At 41.0% G+C, this 20008-nt stretch overlaps 1 protein-coding gene and 1 long non-coding RNA gene across 14 annotated transcripts in view; both read left to right on the top strand.

Moving 5' to 3' along the window:
• The window catches only part of TCF4 (transcription factor 4), a 344633-nt gene that overhangs the window by 116098 nt on the left and 208527 nt on the right, over positions 1-20008 (top strand). For all 13 annotated transcript variants that reach the window (XM_032470370.1, XM_032470364.1, XM_032470356.1 and 10 more), the window contains one exon: positions 1764-1860. In XM_032470370.1, the coding sequence (XP_032326261.1) occupies positions 1764-1860 (97 nt within the window). The remainder of the gene's footprint in view (positions 1-1763; positions 1861-20008) is intronic.
• On the top strand, positions 5181-15395 carry LOC116660591. The gene is made up of 3 exons (XR_004316163.1): positions 5181-6303; positions 11151-11157; positions 15385-15395. It is a non-coding gene; the product is annotated as an uncharacterized LOC116660591 (long non-coding RNA).

Raw genomic sequence — 20008 nt, 5'->3', positions numbered from 1 at the left:
AACTTTGTCGAGCCCTTAGTACCAGCTGTCGAGTTTGACATTCTCATGCATTATATGGATGGGTTGAGGAAATCTTTCCTCCTCCTCACATTACAGTCCGCACTTGCAGAAATAAATCCATTCCCCTTGACAGCAAGTGTAGGAGATGACAAAAGTTCCCTCTTTTGTGTAGTTCATTCACATTTACTGAACTTCTTCTGATTTCTCGGTTTAATTCATACTTTGCTTCTGAGAACAAGGTCCGTTTAAGATCTCCCTGACTTTTATTTGATTTTCATGAACTGTCCTGCCATTTTTTTTTCTAGGGACTATGTGGGTGGATAATTTTGAATCAGTATTTTGTAATTTATGTTTTCTAAATCCAGGGAGTTTGGGTGAGACAGATGATCGTGGTTGACTTGTTTCGGACAACCATGCCCAGTCTCTCTTTCCCCATCTTCAAGTGGGGATATGTTCAGTTACCTTGAAGCCCTGAGGCTGAAGTTGGATAATGTATATTAAGCTCTGAGTAACTCTGTAGGCTGAGGTCACTTAATAAATAATAATTAGTATTATGCAATGCCTGGCACAGAATGGGTGAGTGTAAAACCCATGCTCGGTATTTAAAACATGACATCTTTTTATACGCTGACATATTGGCAGCGTCACATTACAGTATCATTCAAGTTAATTTTTATAAATGAGGAAAAGGGATTGAAAATGGGGTTGTTTGGAACCATACGGTTTCCAATGATGCTCTAGTGAGGTGACGTGTGTTTTCATTTCTGGTACAGCAGCCGTCTTTTTTGTGTGGCCAGATTCTGCCCTTTGGCTAATGTGCCCACTGACACCTCTGAGTAAATTTGACTTAGTCTTTATGGGCAGTGCGACCAGCTGAGCAGAATGACTTTTTTTATTTTTTTACCTTTTTGGTCACTTTATGTACCTTAGTAGACTGAAATTTGAGCCCTTATCGTATAGCTGATTTTAATGCTTTCCTATGTTATCCAGTTCCTCCATGAAAAGCAAGTGACAGGGCAATTTCAAAACATTATTTTAATTTAAATTTCCCCTTAAAGCAATGAGATAATCATAACAATCAAATTTCCAGAGATGAATGTCTGCTTTAAAACTGTATTTTTGTGTGTTTGTGTCATGACTTTGTCCAAGTCCAGAATTTGTGCTTAAGTTCTGATGTTCATTCATAGACCAATTGTAATAATTTTTACCGTTCTTGTGTGTTCATTACTTATGCAATGATCCAGTTTTCTTACAACCATGATAACAACTATAACAAAATGTTGAAATTTCAGTATCTTAAAACCAAATGTTGCCCATTGAAAGGTTCTCCCTTAGCCTTCCAAAGGGAACTCATTACAGGTGATGGGTAATTTTCCCCTATAGCACAATTTTGTGGGGTTTTTTTTTTTTGAAATAATGTGGGCTTATGAAAATAATAACTTTTAATATTTACAATATATTTTATATGTCAGGTGTTTTATGTGCATTATTTCATGCAGTCGTGTCTATTACTTCATGGAATTGGTTCCATTAATATTATTTGTCCAGTTTCACAACGATTAAGAGGAAAACGTGCACTCTGCAGACTCAAGAGCCCTCTTTTGCTCACTGTACCTATGAAGATGCAACATCCTTAAATGGGATGCCCGGGTGGCGATGGTGGACTCCAGCTTGTTGGGTCAGAGATGTGTTGGGAGTGGGGCATCCTTATGTGCTGATACATTCATGGAAAACGTAAACTTACGCTGTTATTTTGTTTACAGAACTATGGAGATGGAACTCCCTATGACCACATGACCAGCAGGGACCTTGGGTCACACGACAATCTCTCTCCACCTTTTGTCAATTCCAGAATACAAAGTAAGATGAATTTTGAATTAACATAAATTTTTTGAATGCTTATGTTTTACCATGAAAGGGAGAATACAACCCCAGACAGAGCTTCTGTTTTTAGGAACTTGGATTTTTTAGCCAGTTCACTATAGTAATTTTACATTGCAGAAAAATATTGACAGTCTGTGCTTGGTAATAGCACATAGAGGACTAAGTTTTACAACATGTGGAATTACCTAACTTCAATGATACTGAATCCGCATGGAAATTTTGTGTTCTTTAGACGTAAAGCACTTCTCCCAATTTCAGTGTTGCAAGAGTATTTTTCTAAGTTTAAAGTTGAAGACGTGAAAGAGGTGAATATTTAGAATAAAAATATCGTTGGCCCTGTCAGTTGGCAGTTAGCGGTGAATTTTTATTAAAGGAGTTATGGAAGTCCCTTTAAGAATAGGTTTAGTGTGCTTCAATCAAAGTTCAGGTTGAATTGTAAAATCTGGCTGTGTATTTACCAAGGCATGAACTTTAGTGCTGATGGTCTAGGAGGTCTCCATCCTACCTCGTGAAGTGACTGACGTGTAGTTTGAGACAGTCTGCGAGTTTCTAGCATGTCTTTCCTACTGATATCCTTAGCATGTTTTTCTGCTTTGACCACCCTGTAGGGATGTTTTGTTTTGTTTTTTAACAGCAGTAACCTGAGCAATGAAAAGATAATTCAAAATGGCTCAAAAGGTCCCAAGAGATGGTTACTTTAATTTTGATTGGGGAAAAAAAGATTTTTGTTCTAATACATATGTGAGTTTCAACACTATTAGTAAATCTCTCAACTTGGCCAAATTCAGTTGTGAATCCATCAATAAATGAGGTTAAGTTTCTTGGCATGAGCTGCTGGACTGGACTCCAAGGAAAACACACAGCCATATGCATGTCATTCTGAAACCATAATCTCAGATGCTTCTAAGCAATGTCCTGAGTTTTAAGCCTTGGACACTACGCTCAGTATTTAAGATACAGATGGTTCTTGAATCTCAGTCATTTTTTCAGAAATCACCATCAGATCCACCTAAAGGAACTTCAGATATTTAACACAAAATAGTCAAAGCAGAGAAAGACTAGAAATTAATTTTAATGAGTGATGAAGTGTCATCCCAACTTGGAGGAGAACCAGGATCTCAAGGTCACCTTTGGTCGCAGGCTGCTCTTCTATTTATTCTCTTTTTTACTTTAAAGTGTTAACTTTCATAGTTACGTTTAACTTTGTAACTAAAGCAAGAATCCCAGTTTGGTTTTTTTTTTTTTTTTTTTTTTCGGTTGTTGATAGGAAGGTGAACCACTTCCTGTTTCCAGGATAGACAGATGCAAATGGCTAGATGTATTAGTCAGCTTAGACTTTAAAGAAAAACTTTAGACTCTTGAATGATGAGTAACACTTTTCAGTCCTGACACCTTCACTTCTCTAGTCATGCTCACCCAACTTTATAAAATAAAATAAAAGATTAACTTGAAAACAATATTCTTGAAAGGTAACATCTAAAGAGTATATGAAAGAACTTCCTTAGAAGATTCTGAAATGAGCCTCTGATGAGCTAAAGTGAGTAAAATAGGATAAATAAATTACTGCTCTTATTTAGAAGCTTGTTACATACATTAAAAAGAAGTTTTCTTAAAGAACAACTAGACAAATTAATATGACAGAACACGCCAGGCAATACAAAGATATCAAAGAATTGTTCTTCTTCCTGTGTCGTCGTGGGCAGCTGTTTTACCATCCTAAATTCGTTTTTCAATCCAAATAGTATTTAAAATAAAAGTGGGCTGAGAATCTCGAGCCAGAATGGCGAGAGCTGACTCTTTTCACTTGGTTGTTGTTTAAGCTGAAAGTCCATGTCAGCTGTGTTCTTTTATCCCGTCTGCCCTCCTTCCCATTAAACTCTTAAATATGGAGGCCAAGACAGTCTCCTGCATTGTGATAGGAAATGCTCCTCTGTCCGGGAGGCTCCCACCCACTGTTCCCCATGAAAGGACTTCTCTGTTAGATAAGCTGTCTGGTTTGAAACATGGCTCTTGATTGTTTACAAACTGCTACATTTTCCACCTCAAGCAGATTTTTGCACAGAAAAGAATTGTGTTTGGGCTAAATGGTTGATCTGACATTAACGGTGCAGTGTGAGACTGGGGTCAGAGAAGTCACCCTCAGAGCGCAAGGGCATGGCACAGTGTGCAAAAAAAAAAAGGCAAAGGGAGAATAGGACGTTTAAACAACTATGCAATACCTTCCATTTTTACTTTGGAGAATAATTTTTTAAAGTGTTTTTAGAGAACGGACCAGGATGCTGCGTTAAAAAATTCTTCCCAGCCTTATAATTTCCCACATCCCAAACGCCTTCTTGATTGGCTTGAGTATTTCAGGGCTAGATTCAGGGAACAAAGATTCTCATTGATTTTGCCCAAGCTGCTGTTTATTTAAAATGAAACCACTTTTGAAATGAGCCATGCTTGGTGTTTTGCTGCACCTTTACAAAGAGAAGATAGATCGTTTTCAAGCAATTAAAGGCAGCCAATTTACAAATGAAGACAAAGATAAAATCAGATCTATTAGTATAGCCAACAGTTTGAACTCACAGCATGCATGGGATATTCTGAACTGCTCTTTGTGTCCAGATCCATATTCTGTGTTATGGTCTTTGTGAAAGTTTTCATTCTACCAAAAGAAGCTATTAGACTTGACTGTAAGTTTTTAACAACGATCCAGCATCCACTTTCAGAATCTTCAATTGTCATTACAACTGCAAAGGATTTCTTTCCATGTCAGAGATTTGATTCTGCTGGGATGTCACATTAGAGTAAAAGCTATAGCATCAGGAATAAATCAGCCACTTTATTGGACCAGATTCTCTTTTGTCAAATCAATCAAGCCTGGGACTGAATTAGGCGTCTGCCACAGAAATAAGTGACACTAATTTTACGGGAAAGAGTTATTAACTGCAGATGACCTATATATATTTTTTTTTGGTAAACTATTCACTTAGTGAGGTTTTATTTTATTGCAAGGAAAGAAAAAAGTAATGAACCACTCTCTTCTTTTGGGAGTGAATTATTATTATATATTTTGTTCTTTGTGGAGTACACTGTTTTGGAGGAATGATGCAAGCATTGCTAACATTTGCTTATAAAACTCTTTTATGGTAACAAAACCCTTTATTACAAGTCTGAACTCTTTGATTTCACATGACTGGTTTGGCATAAATATTACAATTTTTGTAATATAATATGTACCTCTAGCACCAAAATACAAAAACTTAATTTACTTGTGTATCTCAAATTTATGCAAAGTGGTATATAATTTATGAGTAAGAGAGTGCCTCCATTAATTTATTCCTTTCAAAATAAGCTTGAATATCTGAATATAATAACTTATTTGATAGTTTGAATCCGTAAACTAAAAATAAACAAATGAACATAAGCGTACTCACATGCGTGTGTATGCATGCGTATGCACACACGCACACACACACACCTATTGTGCTAGAAGAATTAATGACACTTCTCGGTTTATATGGACTCCTTCCACTGCTGTCTGTGGTTATAACTGCCATACAAAGTTGATGAGTTGATAATATGTAAATCCTTTAAAGAAAAGCATAACTAAAATAAACAAAAAAGCAAGCCCCTAAGTTGTTTTTTATGGGTTTTTTTTTTTTTTTTGAGCAAGTGTGCATGGCTTTTTGTTTTTCTTTTAGTGTGGGGAAGTCTGGAGGAGTTGAGAGATTTCAGCACTGAGTCATTTAGCTGACTGCCCGCTTTGACCAATTCATAGAGTTCTCTTTTTAAATTAAAAAAAAATTAGTGAGGTGTAACTGACATATAACATTATGTTAGTTCTAGGTGTACAACATAATGATTCAATATTTGTATGTTGGACTCTTTTACTGGACACTTCCTGAGTCCTCACTCATTGTTTTCATTGGGTAGAGACAAACAAGCCAGTTTGCATGTTTACTTGTTTGAAATTCCACACCCTGTTCTGGAGAAAACTAATCACTTCTTCCTTGCATATGATTATTAATGATAGTAATGTACACTTTATCTGTTGGAAACTTGTTCGCTGCAGTTATTAAACAGTTTGATTAAACCTTTACAGGTGGTCAGTGGGTAGCTTTCAGAACATGCTAATTAGACAGAGGGGCCATGGGTCTGAGCCTTGGGTTTTAAGAGGATTATATGCTATGGAATAGTTTGAAAATCCTGGTAAGAACTACATACAAAGAGTATAGATTTTTTTTTAACATTCCTGTTTGCTTGTTTGTTTTGGGCCAAGCATTAAACTTTTGCAGGTAATTGTCCAAATATTTTTACAATGAGAGACAATATATTTTCCAGCTACAATTTTTGGTCCAAGGAAGGACCTAAGCATGCATTTTCCTTCCATTGTTCCAGAGCCTTAATTGAAAACCAGATTGTTTGAGGGAGCGAGTTGCCGGTAAGATGACAGACATGCAGTGGTAACCGAAGGATGTGAAAAGTGATAATTTTGTACGGTTGGATGCAGCTTAGTTCAACATCAGCTGCTGTGTTTTAACATGCCCCCTTGTGAATGGTTCGGTTTCCTTCTTGTGGTATTTGGTTCTTGTCCCACTCATGGTACTCCACCAGCGCACTGAGTAATTTCCCATCCTACAGTGACTGGTTTCTAAACCAGCTCAGCGGAACATTTTACTGCAGGATTAGATCGCGGCCCAGGCAGAACTGCAGAAAGCTGCTGGCTTACAGGATGACCTTTGAATCTCATCTGGGTTAGCGGTTGATATTTTGATTTGGTTACTGTGGTCATATTGTGACAGCTGCTAGCTCATTATAATTCGGTTCCACTGCCCCGTCTGCCTAGCAGGAATATTTAGGTTTGTATGACTTCAAAGTGTTTATGGCTACCCTGAGTTTAGCCCAGCATAAAGGTGAAGTGTTGTGAGCGCTTTCAAATCCCAGTGGCAGAGGCCAGTGGCACAGTCTTCTTGTAAAGCAGCGAATGTGAGTGCATGTTAATACACGGAGTTTTTCTTTTCGTTGTAAAACTGGAACTACCCCATGAAGAGGCTCTTACTAGGAAAACCGTTTTGAAAACCTTAACTTGCAAAGGGAAAGAATGACCACAAAGAAACATAGTTTTTTCAAAGCATGGTTAAGATTTGACTTGACCTCTTGGTTCGATTTTTTTTTTTCATGGAGGACTGTAAATATTTGAAAATCACAAAACCTGGACAAAAAAGGCAATTATTTGACGTTTGAGAGGGCCAGGGGTCAAATGATAGTTTAGTCATTTCATGAAAATGGAGTTGTGAACGTGGATGTCAGCTCTAGGAATTTTAGTTCCCTTTTAAATTGTTCAAAGTTCAACAGTCATAGCGGGCTGCTTGCAAGTTCGTTCGTTAGAGATGCCTGTGCATTTTCAGTCTTTCTTTTTTTTTTTTTTAATGACACTTTTTAGCCTGAGGTTATCTTGATATCATCTGTTGTCTGTGGGGCTGATAATGTGGTAACAAGCAGTTTCTGAGGAAAGAAATGTTTAATAGTGGTCTCATTTGTTGTTAACTTTGGGAGTTTTGCTATTTTCGTGTTAACTTAAAACGTCTTCCTGAAGTATTAACAAACAAGACTGTTTTAAATGTCATCCCCAGTGATAGAATTAATCTGGACTTTGAGTGAAAACTGGGAGCCAGAGAACTGACTTTCCTGCTCTTTTTTTTTTTTGCTACAACTCCCTGTGGGCCTTCAGGTCGGCTCTTTTTTTATGTCTCTAAATTGCTGGTGGGGGAGGACTTGCCTTTAGATAATCTCTGAGGTAATTTTCTTACCTAATACCGCTTTCTGCCTCTATTATACTTTATCTTTAGAGATGTTTCATTGTTCTTTCTAATCCATTCATCCCTATTTTATGATATTTTCAAGTACCTTCGCTAGTAATGTGTTTTCCAAATGTAATTCTTTAAAGCCTGATTCAAATGGATGTTTCCTGTGTACCTCAGCTCATATAGTTAAGGCATTGGTTTGATTGGGGATAAAATAATAACTCATTAAGTTACCACACCAGGAGAAAAGTATTATGCATGGGCCCATGCTTAGAGTTGTAGGACCTCTGCAAATGGCAATTGAGCAATTTCATTCATGAATAAATCGAGGAATAAGATATTTGGGTCTAATCCCTAAATGAATAGCCCATAAATTAAAGTCAAGCCTACATCTTACTGTCACAGGGGGCAAACCCTAAACCAGGCCAGTCATCTAGAAATTCATTCTCCAGGACTGTATCCTTGACTGTACAGAATTTTCTTTAATGTCAGGAAATGGACCACATTACTGTGTGGTAGATTTCAGTTTTCAATACACACGCCACAGATTATTTTATTTATAAAAGGAAATAAGTAAAATCAATATTGTTTGAAAGGCTGCCGAAAAAGAGTTGTGTTTCCAGTATTCAGATAACTTGTTTCCTCTTGTCCAGTCAATAAACGTTCGTGTTCCTCTTTCATTCATCCTGTTTTCTTTCCATTTGGCTGCCTGCTCTGTGGTGTAGCATAGCAATGCTGTGGTCAGCAAACATGTCTCTGATCAAACTAGGTGGACCAAACCAGGGTTTTTTTTTAACTTAGAAGCACTGATACCAGAAAAACGTTACTTGAAAAGTATAGCTAACAGAAAAGTGTGGCTCTTCGACATACCAAGGAAAGATTTCTCACACAGAAAATTATTGACCCTAAGAGAAAATAAATTGTTTTAGAGTCAAGTGAAAGGACAAAACAGCTTGTGTCAGGTAGGAATGCTTTTGCTTGGAAGTAATGGGACATGTGACTACTGATGGCTTAGGAATAATTTTTCTCATCCCGGAAGTCTGGTGGTGGGCTGTAGCTAGAACTGGTTTGCAGTTATTGATGTCCAGGCTTGGATCGCCGTGAGTCCTTTGTTCCTTCCCTCACTGTCTTAAGATGACTGGCACAGCTTCAGGAGTCAAGTTTGGATTTGATGCAGCAAGAAGCAAGGAGAGGTGAGTTCAGCCGTGTGGTCCCCCTGCCCCGCCGTACACATGCTCATCCCCAGCTGCAGAGTTTGGAGCGGCTGGGAAAGTACGCAGTAGCTTCTCCAGTCTGTTCAGCGGAAAGAGACTAGAGAGGAGGGAGTTGAGGATGCACATTGGACTTAGCCAGTTTACAGTGTTTATTTAGTTTCTTTTAAGAGAAACATTCATCATTTTCAACTGAACAGTTTTGAAAAGGAAGAACCAGGCAGGCTCCAGCTTTCGTGTAAGAAGCAAAATCGAAAAATAGGTCTCAACTCTAAATTCTGGTCAGCAAATTAGAGAGAAAGTCAAAGAGACAGGGAACAGAAAAAAAGTAGAGATGTGAGGAAGCCGGGGAAGGGACCACGTGAGAGTCGCACACACAGAGGAGTCCGAGGCGGGCTGTTCTCATTTTACCACCGAGGCTTGTGCCTTTGTTGCCCTCATCCCTCAAGCAAGGTGACAGCCAGCCAAAGTCAAGGCCTTCATGTCCTCATCATCCAGAACCTTCTCTTTTAGGTCTCCGGCTTGCATTCCTGCCAGGCTGTCCACAGCTTTTCTGCAGCCTTTTCTGCAGTCCCTCCGGTGGTCTCTGCTGGGGCCGAAGGCCGGTACCCACTCCCACAGTCTCCGGTCCCAGCCGCTCAGAGTGGGCCTGGCGTCCTGGAGCAGCCAGGTCCTGGGACATGTCACCCAAGTGACAGACAGAGATGGTTCCCCTGTACCACAGCCAGAAAGTCTTCCAGAAACTTCCCTCTAACCACCTGCCATGTCTCCGTGAAACACTCAAAGAAGAATGCCCACTGCCCCGGGGCCAAAAAATACACTCTTTTCTTATAATACATACGCAGTTGTATTTGTTGGTCTTTAATGTGGAGGATTTGGTGCAGCCAAAGGACATTTAATCTTAGTCAACGAGCCAAGAGGGCATGGAGCTGTGGGGAGAGCTGGATCCGATGTTCGGCGGGGAGTTTCCCACCTCGGCGGCACAGTCGGGCATGAATCAGGCGATGAGAACACAGGCGGGGAAGAGGCCATCAGTCATGAAAGGAAAGCAGGATGTGAGATAAACCCCGTTTCCGTTTAATTGCCAAGTTCTTCTCTTAAGTTTTTCACTGGAAAGGAGGTTCCATTGAATTTTAATTGATATGCTTGCCACTTAAAATACGTCTGTGATAACATTAACCAGTAACGTACTGGTTCTTGACCGGATCTTTGGGTGGAGGATGTAACACCTGGCATTTCTCAAACCTCTCGTTGCTCCTCAGTTCCAGGAGAAACATCAGTCATTTTCAGAGTCTCTGAACCTCACGTCCCCAGAGTTGTGTGCCTGCCTGCCTTACGGGCAATGTTGATTTTTAGTTAAAAAAAAGAGACAACCCAAAAAACCCCACCTATTTTCTTTGTTCACATTATAACCTTCATGAGGACCAGAGCATCAAAGGAACTTAGTTTTAAGCACTACAGGCACTGAGAGGCGTCGTGGGATAGTGGACTAGGCTGGGGGTCACCACTGCCTTAGTCTTGGCTGTTTCACTTCACGGTGATGGAACTTTGGATAAGTCCTTACGTGCCTCAACTTCGGAATTTCTAAGGTGAGGATAGTAGTACCCGTCATACTCACCCACTAGAATCACTGGGAGCCGCGCGATGGTGTGATACGCTGCGTAACAACTGCTCTTCTCTATTATCTTAGGACATTGCACAGTGACACACTGGGCCTCTGTCACTTATGTCTGTAAGTAATTGGAAATTCTATAGACTGTGAGTCTTGGGTGATAGCAGTTTGAAAACACCTTTACCTTCTAATGAGATTGGAACAGAAGGCAAGACAGGTGGAGAGAACATAGGGTGTGCAGTTCTGAAAACATCAAGACCCAAATAAAAAAGGTTTCTTTTTCCAGCCATTCCACGACAAACGGTAATCCTCTAAAATAAGTACCTCTTTGGGGACAACTTTGTCGAAATCAGATGTGCCCTTTGATGAAATGTTTGCCCCCAGCCATTTTTCTCTCCAACTTGAATGTTCTCGAGCTCCATTGTGACGCACGGCCCTGGCCGAGAGCGCCTGGGTGTGGAGCTGGAGGGACGGGGTGCGCTGACAAGCGGGGATGTCCTCACCTGCACCGCAGGTCACCTGAATGTGGAGTAACCACTGTGTCCGGCGCTTTCCATCGAGGAGATACCCTTACACGTACCTGCCAGGTTCTGGGAACTCTGTTGGAGGTAGTTTTCTGCCAGTTCAGTTTGTTCTTCTCCAGAGAAGCTGCAGAGAGTGTGTCTGTGATTCCTGTCTCATTCCCTCCCCTTCACTCCCGAGGCTTCCTGAGTCCTTCCTAAGGAACCGTGAGTGGTTTTTGAGTAGAAAGAGGGCTGTTTAGTGGATCTCATTTTATTTCCTCTTGCAGAATATCAGGCCCAGGGACCAACAGTTGCAAAATGCACGGGGCATAGATTCGGATTGAATGCAGCTGATTCCTGCAGTCCAAACATCTCTCATCATCTTGATGATAATTTATTCATCCCTCCTCAGTTCCTCGGCATGTGCTTATCAATAGAAAACACTGAAGCTTCACTTTAAATTGGTTAAAGCGTAGCTGGCTATATTGTGTATGTTTAAAATAAAAGATGGGAAGCTTTCCTACAGGTTGAAAATCCCGCTGAAGCCCTCATCGGGGGGCAGTGGAGGATGGTGGGCTGAACAGGGCACTGGTTTCACCCCCTAGCTCGCCCCTCTCCCTTCCATTCAGTGACTGTGAATTATCATTAACACCCGCTTCTGTTTTCTCTAAGCTCTTCTTCCGTCTCTTGGGTCTGACCGGCTTGGCAAAAGTGATAGGCAGGACTCGAGAATCATGGAGTGAGTTTTGGCAGAATGTGGAAGTGATTAATTAAATGCCACCCCCCTCGTGGGCCATATTAAAAGCTGAATGAAAACAGTGTGTATATCTGATAACATTTGATGAAGAAGGGGGAGACAAAGGAAGAAAAGGATGCGAAAGAAAGAGACACATCAAAAGCTAATTTTAGAGCGTCCTGATGGCAAAAGTACGATTTTCTAGCCTCGTATTGTCAGCCTTGGCCTGGCTGTGCAAGGCTCTGAAATTACTAGGTTACTAATTGCTCCTGCCTTCTCTTCACCTTGCTATTCCGACCAAGCAGGACTCTTTAACAGTTCAGTAGCCAAGTCTGAATGCTTGTGAGCCTAAACTCTTTATGTGTAACTGTACCTAACTGGGCAATACCAGATCGTGGAGGGAAATGGATGGGTGACCCCATCTCCTTCAGAACTTTCCGAGTATTTGCAAATGAGCCTACTTTTCAGACTTTTGGGTATCCTTAAACATTGGTCTCCTGACCAGAATAAATTCACGCTTTATATTTTGTGTGTATGTGTGTGTTTATTTTTTTTCATCACATAGTTCCCCTTTTCCTTATTTATTGCTGGTCTTGCAAATGTTATTTGGAAATTGAGATGCAGTGAGCGTAAATATTTTAAGTCCTCGCAGACCGCTTCAGCGGCTGTGGGCAGCCTCTGTTCGGCATCCTAGTGATGGGAGAAACCGACCTACCGAACAGTAGTTTGCTGGATAATCTTTTGGTCATCTTCTACCTTTCCTTTCACCTCGCCTTCTTTATTTCTGTTACGGACCTAACTTGTGGGGTTGTGGTCGGGGGCGGGGGAAGAGCTCCCTGAAGTTTTCTGTTACCTCAGACATAAAATGGCTCTAAATATACATACATTTGCGATTCCATTTTCCGTTCATTGCCAAGTCCTGTGTATAGCTTGAAGACCAAACTGAAATTAAAACAAAAGAAAGCAGCCCTGCTCATAGCCTTTTACAGGCATTTTAAGAGTTAATGAGATTTTTGCCCCACACCCTCATGAGTTTCATTTAGTTCTGGAATAAAAATTTACGGCTCTTCTCTCGGCTGAACTGATCCTAGTTTAAGGGTGGAATTGAGTTCACACCTGCTCTAGCATAAAAAGAAGCCTCTATGTGACTTCTTTGAAACTGTTCGCAGAGCAGAATGAGAGAGAGAGAGAACTCACTATTCCTCAGTTCTAACCGCAGAGCGATGCTCCTTGCAGACGCTAAAGAAGCTGCTTCAGAAATTGGCTCCAATTTGCTGATCTTGTCCGCTTCTGGACACCCTCCCTACGTGGTCCCTGTTGCTCAAGGTGGGATGTACTTGTGAAAACGCAGTTGGTTGGCATAGGCACTGGGTCTCCATCAACGCTGTAAAGTATGCATGTGGGGGCATCTTCGCATTTGCTAGGCCACTGAGCTGTTCAATACATGGTCCGTTAGGCGGGCAGAGTACAATGGCTTTTCTGAGTGTTCTAGTTAAGGGGCAGGAGGTGTAAAGTCACGTACACTTAGGTGGATAATTAATAATTAGCGTAGGCTTGTAAGGCTGTAATATAATATATAAATTTCAGCACCTGTGAAAGTTTTATCAGAGCAGATCGCCTTTCCTTACGACGAGGGAGTACTGCTCCCGAGAGAAGAAGGTGCTCCCAGTGCGTGTGAAAATCTCAATGACTAAGGGAGGGCTGGTTTTTATATCAAGCGTGGTTCTCCAAGGTCATTGAGATCAGGCAACATATTTGAGCAGTCAGATTGAAATAGCATTTCTATACACTGCTGTTTCGTATGCGTTTCACTGTAGATGACAAAATGTGGCTTAGAAAAAATGGCGCATTCTTATATTTGGAAACTGTTGACTTGCCTGAGAAGCGACCCCCCTCCCACTCCCGCATCATCCCCCCACAAAACAATAAGGGTTGTTCATTTTATGACTTCATACTAAGGGAGTATTCAGAGGGAGAGCCTTTTCTAGAGGCTGAGCTGGACGAGGTAGAGAAGATAAAATGTAGACCCCATGTTCTGTTTTTGGCTTGGCTGTACTGTGAGTGGTTTTGACACCTTGTATTTTAGCTCTCTTGATTTTCAGATGGGAAGGAAGTACTCCCTTACGGCAGGGAGGGAAGGGGCAAAATACCGATTTGTGAAAGCAAAGCAGAATGTCTTACTGCTTTAAAAGTCTGAATGGCTTCTTGATCAATAAAATTAATGTTTTTATCAGTGTGTCTGCAATCATATGGTCCTCCGTATGTGTAGTTTTTAAACCATCCATATACATTTTATTTGTACTAGAAGCCAACCAAATGATAAACTTCAGCAGTCCAATTCATCTTTGATTCATTCATTCATCCAAAATGTTCTTGTGGAAGATGTGTGCCATGCAGGCCCGTGTTTGGTACTAGGAAGTGACATGCCACTTTCCTTGTCTTCAGCATGGCCCACAAGCTAAGGAAGGAATCCGATAGGTATCAGATAATTATAAATCAGGAAATTAGGGAATTAATCGTTGTGTGCACGGGGTGCTGTTGGAGCGTCTGTCTGGGATACCAAACATCAGCTTCCTCATAATAATGGCTGAGGTGTTTTGGTGCTCAGTGAATACCAGGTACCCACTAATACTGTCCACATATAATCTTGTTTCTTTTTTGGGCATCGTCATTTCCACATGACAGTGGGGGTGCAGTTGAGGACCAGAGAGGTTAGGTCACCCGCCTAGTGTACAGTGAGTAAAGTGGCAGAGCCCAGACTCGAAGCTGTCTCTGCTGAGCTCCAAAGCCCTGTTCTTAACCACTGCGCACTGCCTCCCTGGTAGAGGAGATGGAGAGAATTCCCTGAGGTGCAATAGCAGTTAAGTGTGTGTTCAGCTGCAACTAATGGAATACCTGATAATAGTCGGTTAGTCAGACGAAGGTGGCTTTTTCCATCACTTAAGGGGATGCCTGGAGGTGGGAGCTGCCTGTGTGGATTCAGCAAATCAGTGCTGCTTTCTTTCCTTTCTACCCTCCACAGCGTGCTGATGGTAATCCTTCATCTTTTTCTCTTGAAATGCAAGACAGCTTCTGAGTCTAAGACACCATGTCAGGGTTTAAGAGGAAGTGGGAGAGGCAGAGATTAAAGTGACATCTGTACTTACTTCTGTCTCATTCCATGGCGGGGGTGAAGCATTCCCAGAAACTGGTGGCCTTGAGCAGAATTTTGCTAACAACGTATTGGTCAGATCTCTAACAGATATATACTCATAGCTGCAAGGGAAGCTGGGACAGCACCCTTTAACGGTGTTAGTTGGCACTGGAACTTGAGGCAGGCAAGAGAGAAGGGAGTTGGGAATGGTTGCAGGATGAATCATTATGAATGTTGTTATATTAGGAGGGATAATGCCTGAGCTGAGTCTAAATGGATGAGTTGGAACTATCCAAGTGAAACAGAAAATTGTCAGTTGAGAGAAAGGCAGAGGTGTTGAGTGCTAGAGGACATCACAGGAAGCCTGGAACTGGAGTGGTTCTGTAAGACTGAGACATGATTCCATAAGGTTCACCGAGGAAGGGGTGACAGGGAAGCTGGGTTAGAACCCTCACCTCAGAAAAATGAAGGGTCTTTCCTGTATGGTAGGGGGACGAGGTTAGATTTTCATGGAAGCGTGTAGTGAACTACTCAAAGATTGATTTAAGTAGTGGAATAACATAATTGATTTATGGTTAGGACAGTCACTCTAGCAACAGCATGGAATAGGAGGCAACACGACAGGCAGGCAGATTACTCAGGAGGTGGTTAAAGCAGTTCCAAGAGGAAATGATGAGAGATTGGACTGAATCAGAAACAATGTGGGTGAAGGGGAGGATACGGATTTGAGTGATATTAGATGGAAGGAGACGGCTGGACTTGGTAACTGATGGATGTGGGAGGAGTCATCCTTGGCTTCTTGATGTCTGGCTTGGGCCACCTGGTGGACGGTGGGGCAGTTCATTAAGATGTGAATATGGAAAGAGAAGCAGGTTATGGGGGATTAAGATGGTAAGTTCAGTTTTGGACATAGTGAATTTTTGAGATGTCTGTGGGTGGATTGATTTGTGGTTCTGGGTGGGGATTGCAGATTTGGCATACAGTATTCCATATTTGGTAGCTGAAGTCATGGGAATGGATAAGTTACCAGAGAGAAAAGTGATTTTCTAATTAATTATTTTGCTTTCTAAAGATCTTAATTTGAAAGGGGAAAAAAGGCCTCCACTTCGTCTTTTTCTCCCCTAAAAGTTTGATACCTTTAAGAAAACTAGATAAGTCTTGATTTGCTCATATAATCATTCTGGTGTTATATTTAATCATTCATCTCTAACATACTAATGAATTCTTTCTTTTCTTCTTCCTTTCTTCCTTCCTCCTTTCCCCCTTTCTTTCTTCCACTAAGATAGGTTGGAATGAAACTCCCATTTCATAAATTTATCCCTCATTTTGGGAAGACATCATAGATTCATGTAAGTGGACTTGACCTTGGCGCTCTTTTTGTGTTCTTTCTGATTTACATCAGCTTCCCTCCCAGTGTAGGAATCCTAGAAGAGGCCTTCGCAAACTTGTTGGATACTATGACTAAGGTATAAATGAATAGACGCCTGCAAAAGGCACTCCTTCCTCTGCTTGGGCACTCGCTGCATTGGGGAAGCCACTACTGCCAAGGCAGCTCATTGCACTGCGGCAGCTCTGACTTTCAGAAAGGTCCCAATTCTGTAACTGTCAGCTTGGCATACTGCTTTTCTCCTCTGAAGCTCCGTCGGACTGTGTATTGCCTCTCTTTCCACATGTTTCCCAGGATGAGAATCCTTGCTTCCCTCAAAAGTGTCATTGGAAAACGTTTAACGAATCACGGAGCATGGTCTAATGACACCTTGTATTCCTGGCTGCTGTCCTGTGTGTGTGTTCTGGTTGGTTTCTTTCCCTCTCCAAGGGGTGAATCCAGGACTTACCTCAGTGTCCCCAGTCTGGTTTACTCAGTAGTGGAACTGCTCTCATTTTTACTATTACTGCAGTCTAAGGTTTCACTGACAAACCCATGTTTTGGCGTTGACTGACAGTTGAGCTTGCCGTCCACTAAAATTAAGTGTTTATTTTTTTTAATATTCATTGCTTTTACAGTCAGGTCTTCCACTCCCTGGTGTAGAATGGGGCTTTGTATTGATCTTCACTTATCAGGCTCCTTCTTGCTGGTTTTGGTCTGCGAATGTGCCCTCAGTCCATCCTTTCACTGTTGATCCAAGAGGCTGTACTGTGTGATGTTTAAGCAGTGTGCGCTCGTGGGTTTAATCCTGACTCTACCCTTTCCACGTAGTTTCCTCACGTATATGTTGAAGATAATTATAAAATCCACCTGTGAGGATTGTGGGGTGAAATAGATGAGGTCATGCATGTGTAGTGGATGGAGGAGTGCCCAGTAGATGGTGAACACCTGATAGATGTTCAGTGTTACTGCTGTAGTGGGTGAGGGCGCTTAATGGGACCCACTTCTGCAATTGTAGGACCCTTGTCTTTACTGCAGCTTTTCTTCCCTCTGGAGGGAAAGCTTAAGACAGATGGTTCTTCTGTGACCAATGGAAGAAGCAAATGTAGTTCTTTAGTTGTATGATCAACCACATTTCTCAGGCAATAAATAGGATATGATGTTGAATAAAGTTGCAGTTGACTGATCATTATTAACTGGTTGCCTTGTTGGGCCTTAAGAGAAAAGAACTCAAAATAAACGACAGCAACAAAAATCTTAAAATTACCTGGACAGAAGTGTCCCTTCACTTATATCCGGTATTAAGACAGAATATTACAGGGTGAGCCAGATGTTGATTATAAGTGTGTAAGGTTATATGAATATTTGGGTTAACACTGAAGATAAATTGAGAGGTAATTACTTCCTTTACAAGGGTGTTGTCCAGAGGATGCCTTTAAATTGAGACTGAAAATTAGACTCCTGACAGCTTTTCAGGAACACAGTTCTTGGGACAAACAGGAACCCTGGAGAGTCATGTGTGAGCTCTCAGGCAGTTTAAGAATAGGGTCCTACTGCAGGGTGATAACCTGATAGCTTGACTCACTCCTTGAGAGGGAACGGATTAGCATCCAGAAACTTGTTTTTTAAACAAGCAATGGGATCTCATACAAGGTCTAGGTTGACCCGAGCCAAGATTAGGTCAACCTGACTTGATATCATAATAAATGTCATAACGGTCACAAATCATCGGGGACGTCAGTGCACTGTTTTCGCGTTTGTGGACTTCTTTCTGGACGAGCCATTCTTTGACTTCGTCTGTCTGGTCATGTTCATGAGAAGAACAAATGCTCATTAACCAAAGCCAGCCCATCTGGGTTCATTGCACCGGTGCGTAGGGCTTCTGTGGACCCGAGCCCCAGAGGTGCCTCCATGTACTTGTCTTCTGTTCTGGTCACTTCCTTGGGTGTGGATTTTCATCTGGTGCCACCCGAAACCAGCCATTTTGAGAGTGAAACTTTCAGATTTCTTTGTGTCTGATTACTTGTAAGACCGGAGAGGTTCTTTTCTTAGCTAGGAAACATTCAGATTTTCTTTGTAGCTTTTAAAAGCCCCCATGACCTCCTGCATGTTATTTTAGCTCTGGCCCCCACTGCCAGTGCTGTGTCTCCGAAGAGCCAAGACCTGGGGCTGTTGCTTCTCAGAAACTGATGGGGCTGTAGAATTTGTTCAGCTACCACCCTTTTCTGAACCAAAGTAAGGTTATATTTTTCACGTTTATAGACAGACAAATTAAGGTTTTTTAAAATAAAACCGACTTCCCTTTTCCTTTCTTTTTCAGATAATCTGTAGCAAAAAGCTTATTGGTTTTCTGTACAACTGCCATGTTTTAAAAACCAAATTGAAGACCAACTTAATTCTGCCTGCAGAGCAAAGCTATCTGCCTTTTAGAAAATCTGGATGGTTAAATTGGAAGCACGTTCTGCACATGGTTTAGCAGTTAGTAGCCTGGAAAATGACCCAATAGCCAAGATGGTTTTTTTTTTTTTTTAAATTTTCATTGTAAGCGCTTGTTTAAAGTTTAAGCCCGTAATTGACTATTTTGCACATTGTTCATTGTTAATTCCTTTCAGGCTATTATAGTTTTGTAAATACATTGCCTGCTAAGTTGTGTTGGTGGAGGAACATTAGTGCTATAAGAAAATCCAGTTAAATGTGGTGCTTAAAAGCATTGCCAATTAGACTGGATCGCCGTGATTTCTTGGTGATCCTAGGAAAGTCACTTTCTATTTGTGCAAATTTTCACTGATTTAAAATAGATATAACTATATATATATTGAAAATTAAAAAGCAGCACATAAATTCACACTGTGTCGTGGCCTGCTGAAGAATTTCTGCTGATTGGTGGCATGTTGCTCAGTATTGTTATTTGGCTTCCTTAATCTGTTCCACGCTGGAGGGACAAAATCCTTCTGTTTTGCAGTTTTATCGTATTTATCAGCTGGTATCTACCAGATAACTCAAGCTGTTTCATTTTGTGCAGTTTATATTTGAGAAGTAACTTTTAATACACATATCACATGCAGTTTACTCCATTTAGATGGGTATGATAAACACTGATTAGAAAATCAAGGGACTTGCTGGTATTCATTCTTTAACTTTTCAGTTTAGAAGAAACAGGCATCACTCGAAATTACAGGTACAAGCTAACCCTGGCTAATAATTACAGGTTACAAAAATTGCAGCGGAAAAGGAGTTACAAGGTGCCTATCAGGTAGTAAGGATCACTAGATGATGGACGTGATGAAAAACCAGGAGGTAGATAAATGTGATTTATCTGTGTGTCGTATAGAAAGAAAAATTATGGCTGGAAATGTACTGAATGTCGCTTTAGCTACTTATCATTATGTACAAGTGGAAACTTACATGAAACTCCTCTTGATTAAGTTTTATGCGAAACAAAGGGTATGATTGGAAGTGGAGAATGGGAGAATATTTTCAGAGTGTAATGATAATCCAGCTAGAGGCTTCAGCAAGTCTGCGGTCAAACTAAAGAAGAAAAAGAAGAAGCAGGGAAGCTTGATTTGGTGTTATGCAAATCTGTGACACATGTAGGAGTTCGGACCTAATAGATTGTTGCCCTAGAGTTGGTCATCCAATGATGCTTTTCACAGCAAATACCATCAGAGCAACTGATTTAAACACCGAAAAATGCAGGAGATATGTAGGCAGAACTGCAGCCCTTCTGTCCCTTGAAGCAAAATTTAATAGTCAGCCTTGAACTTTAGACTGTCT

The sequence above is a fragment of the Camelus ferus genome, chromosome 30, assembly GCF_009834535.1.
Source record: "Camelus ferus isolate YT-003-E chromosome 30, BCGSAC_Cfer_1.0, whole genome shotgun sequence".
Taxonomy (NCBI): domain Eukaryota; kingdom Metazoa; phylum Chordata; class Mammalia; order Artiodactyla; family Camelidae; genus Camelus; species Camelus ferus.
The sequence above is the reverse complement of the archived record's forward strand: the minus strand, read 5'-3'. Positions and strand labels throughout refer to the sequence as shown.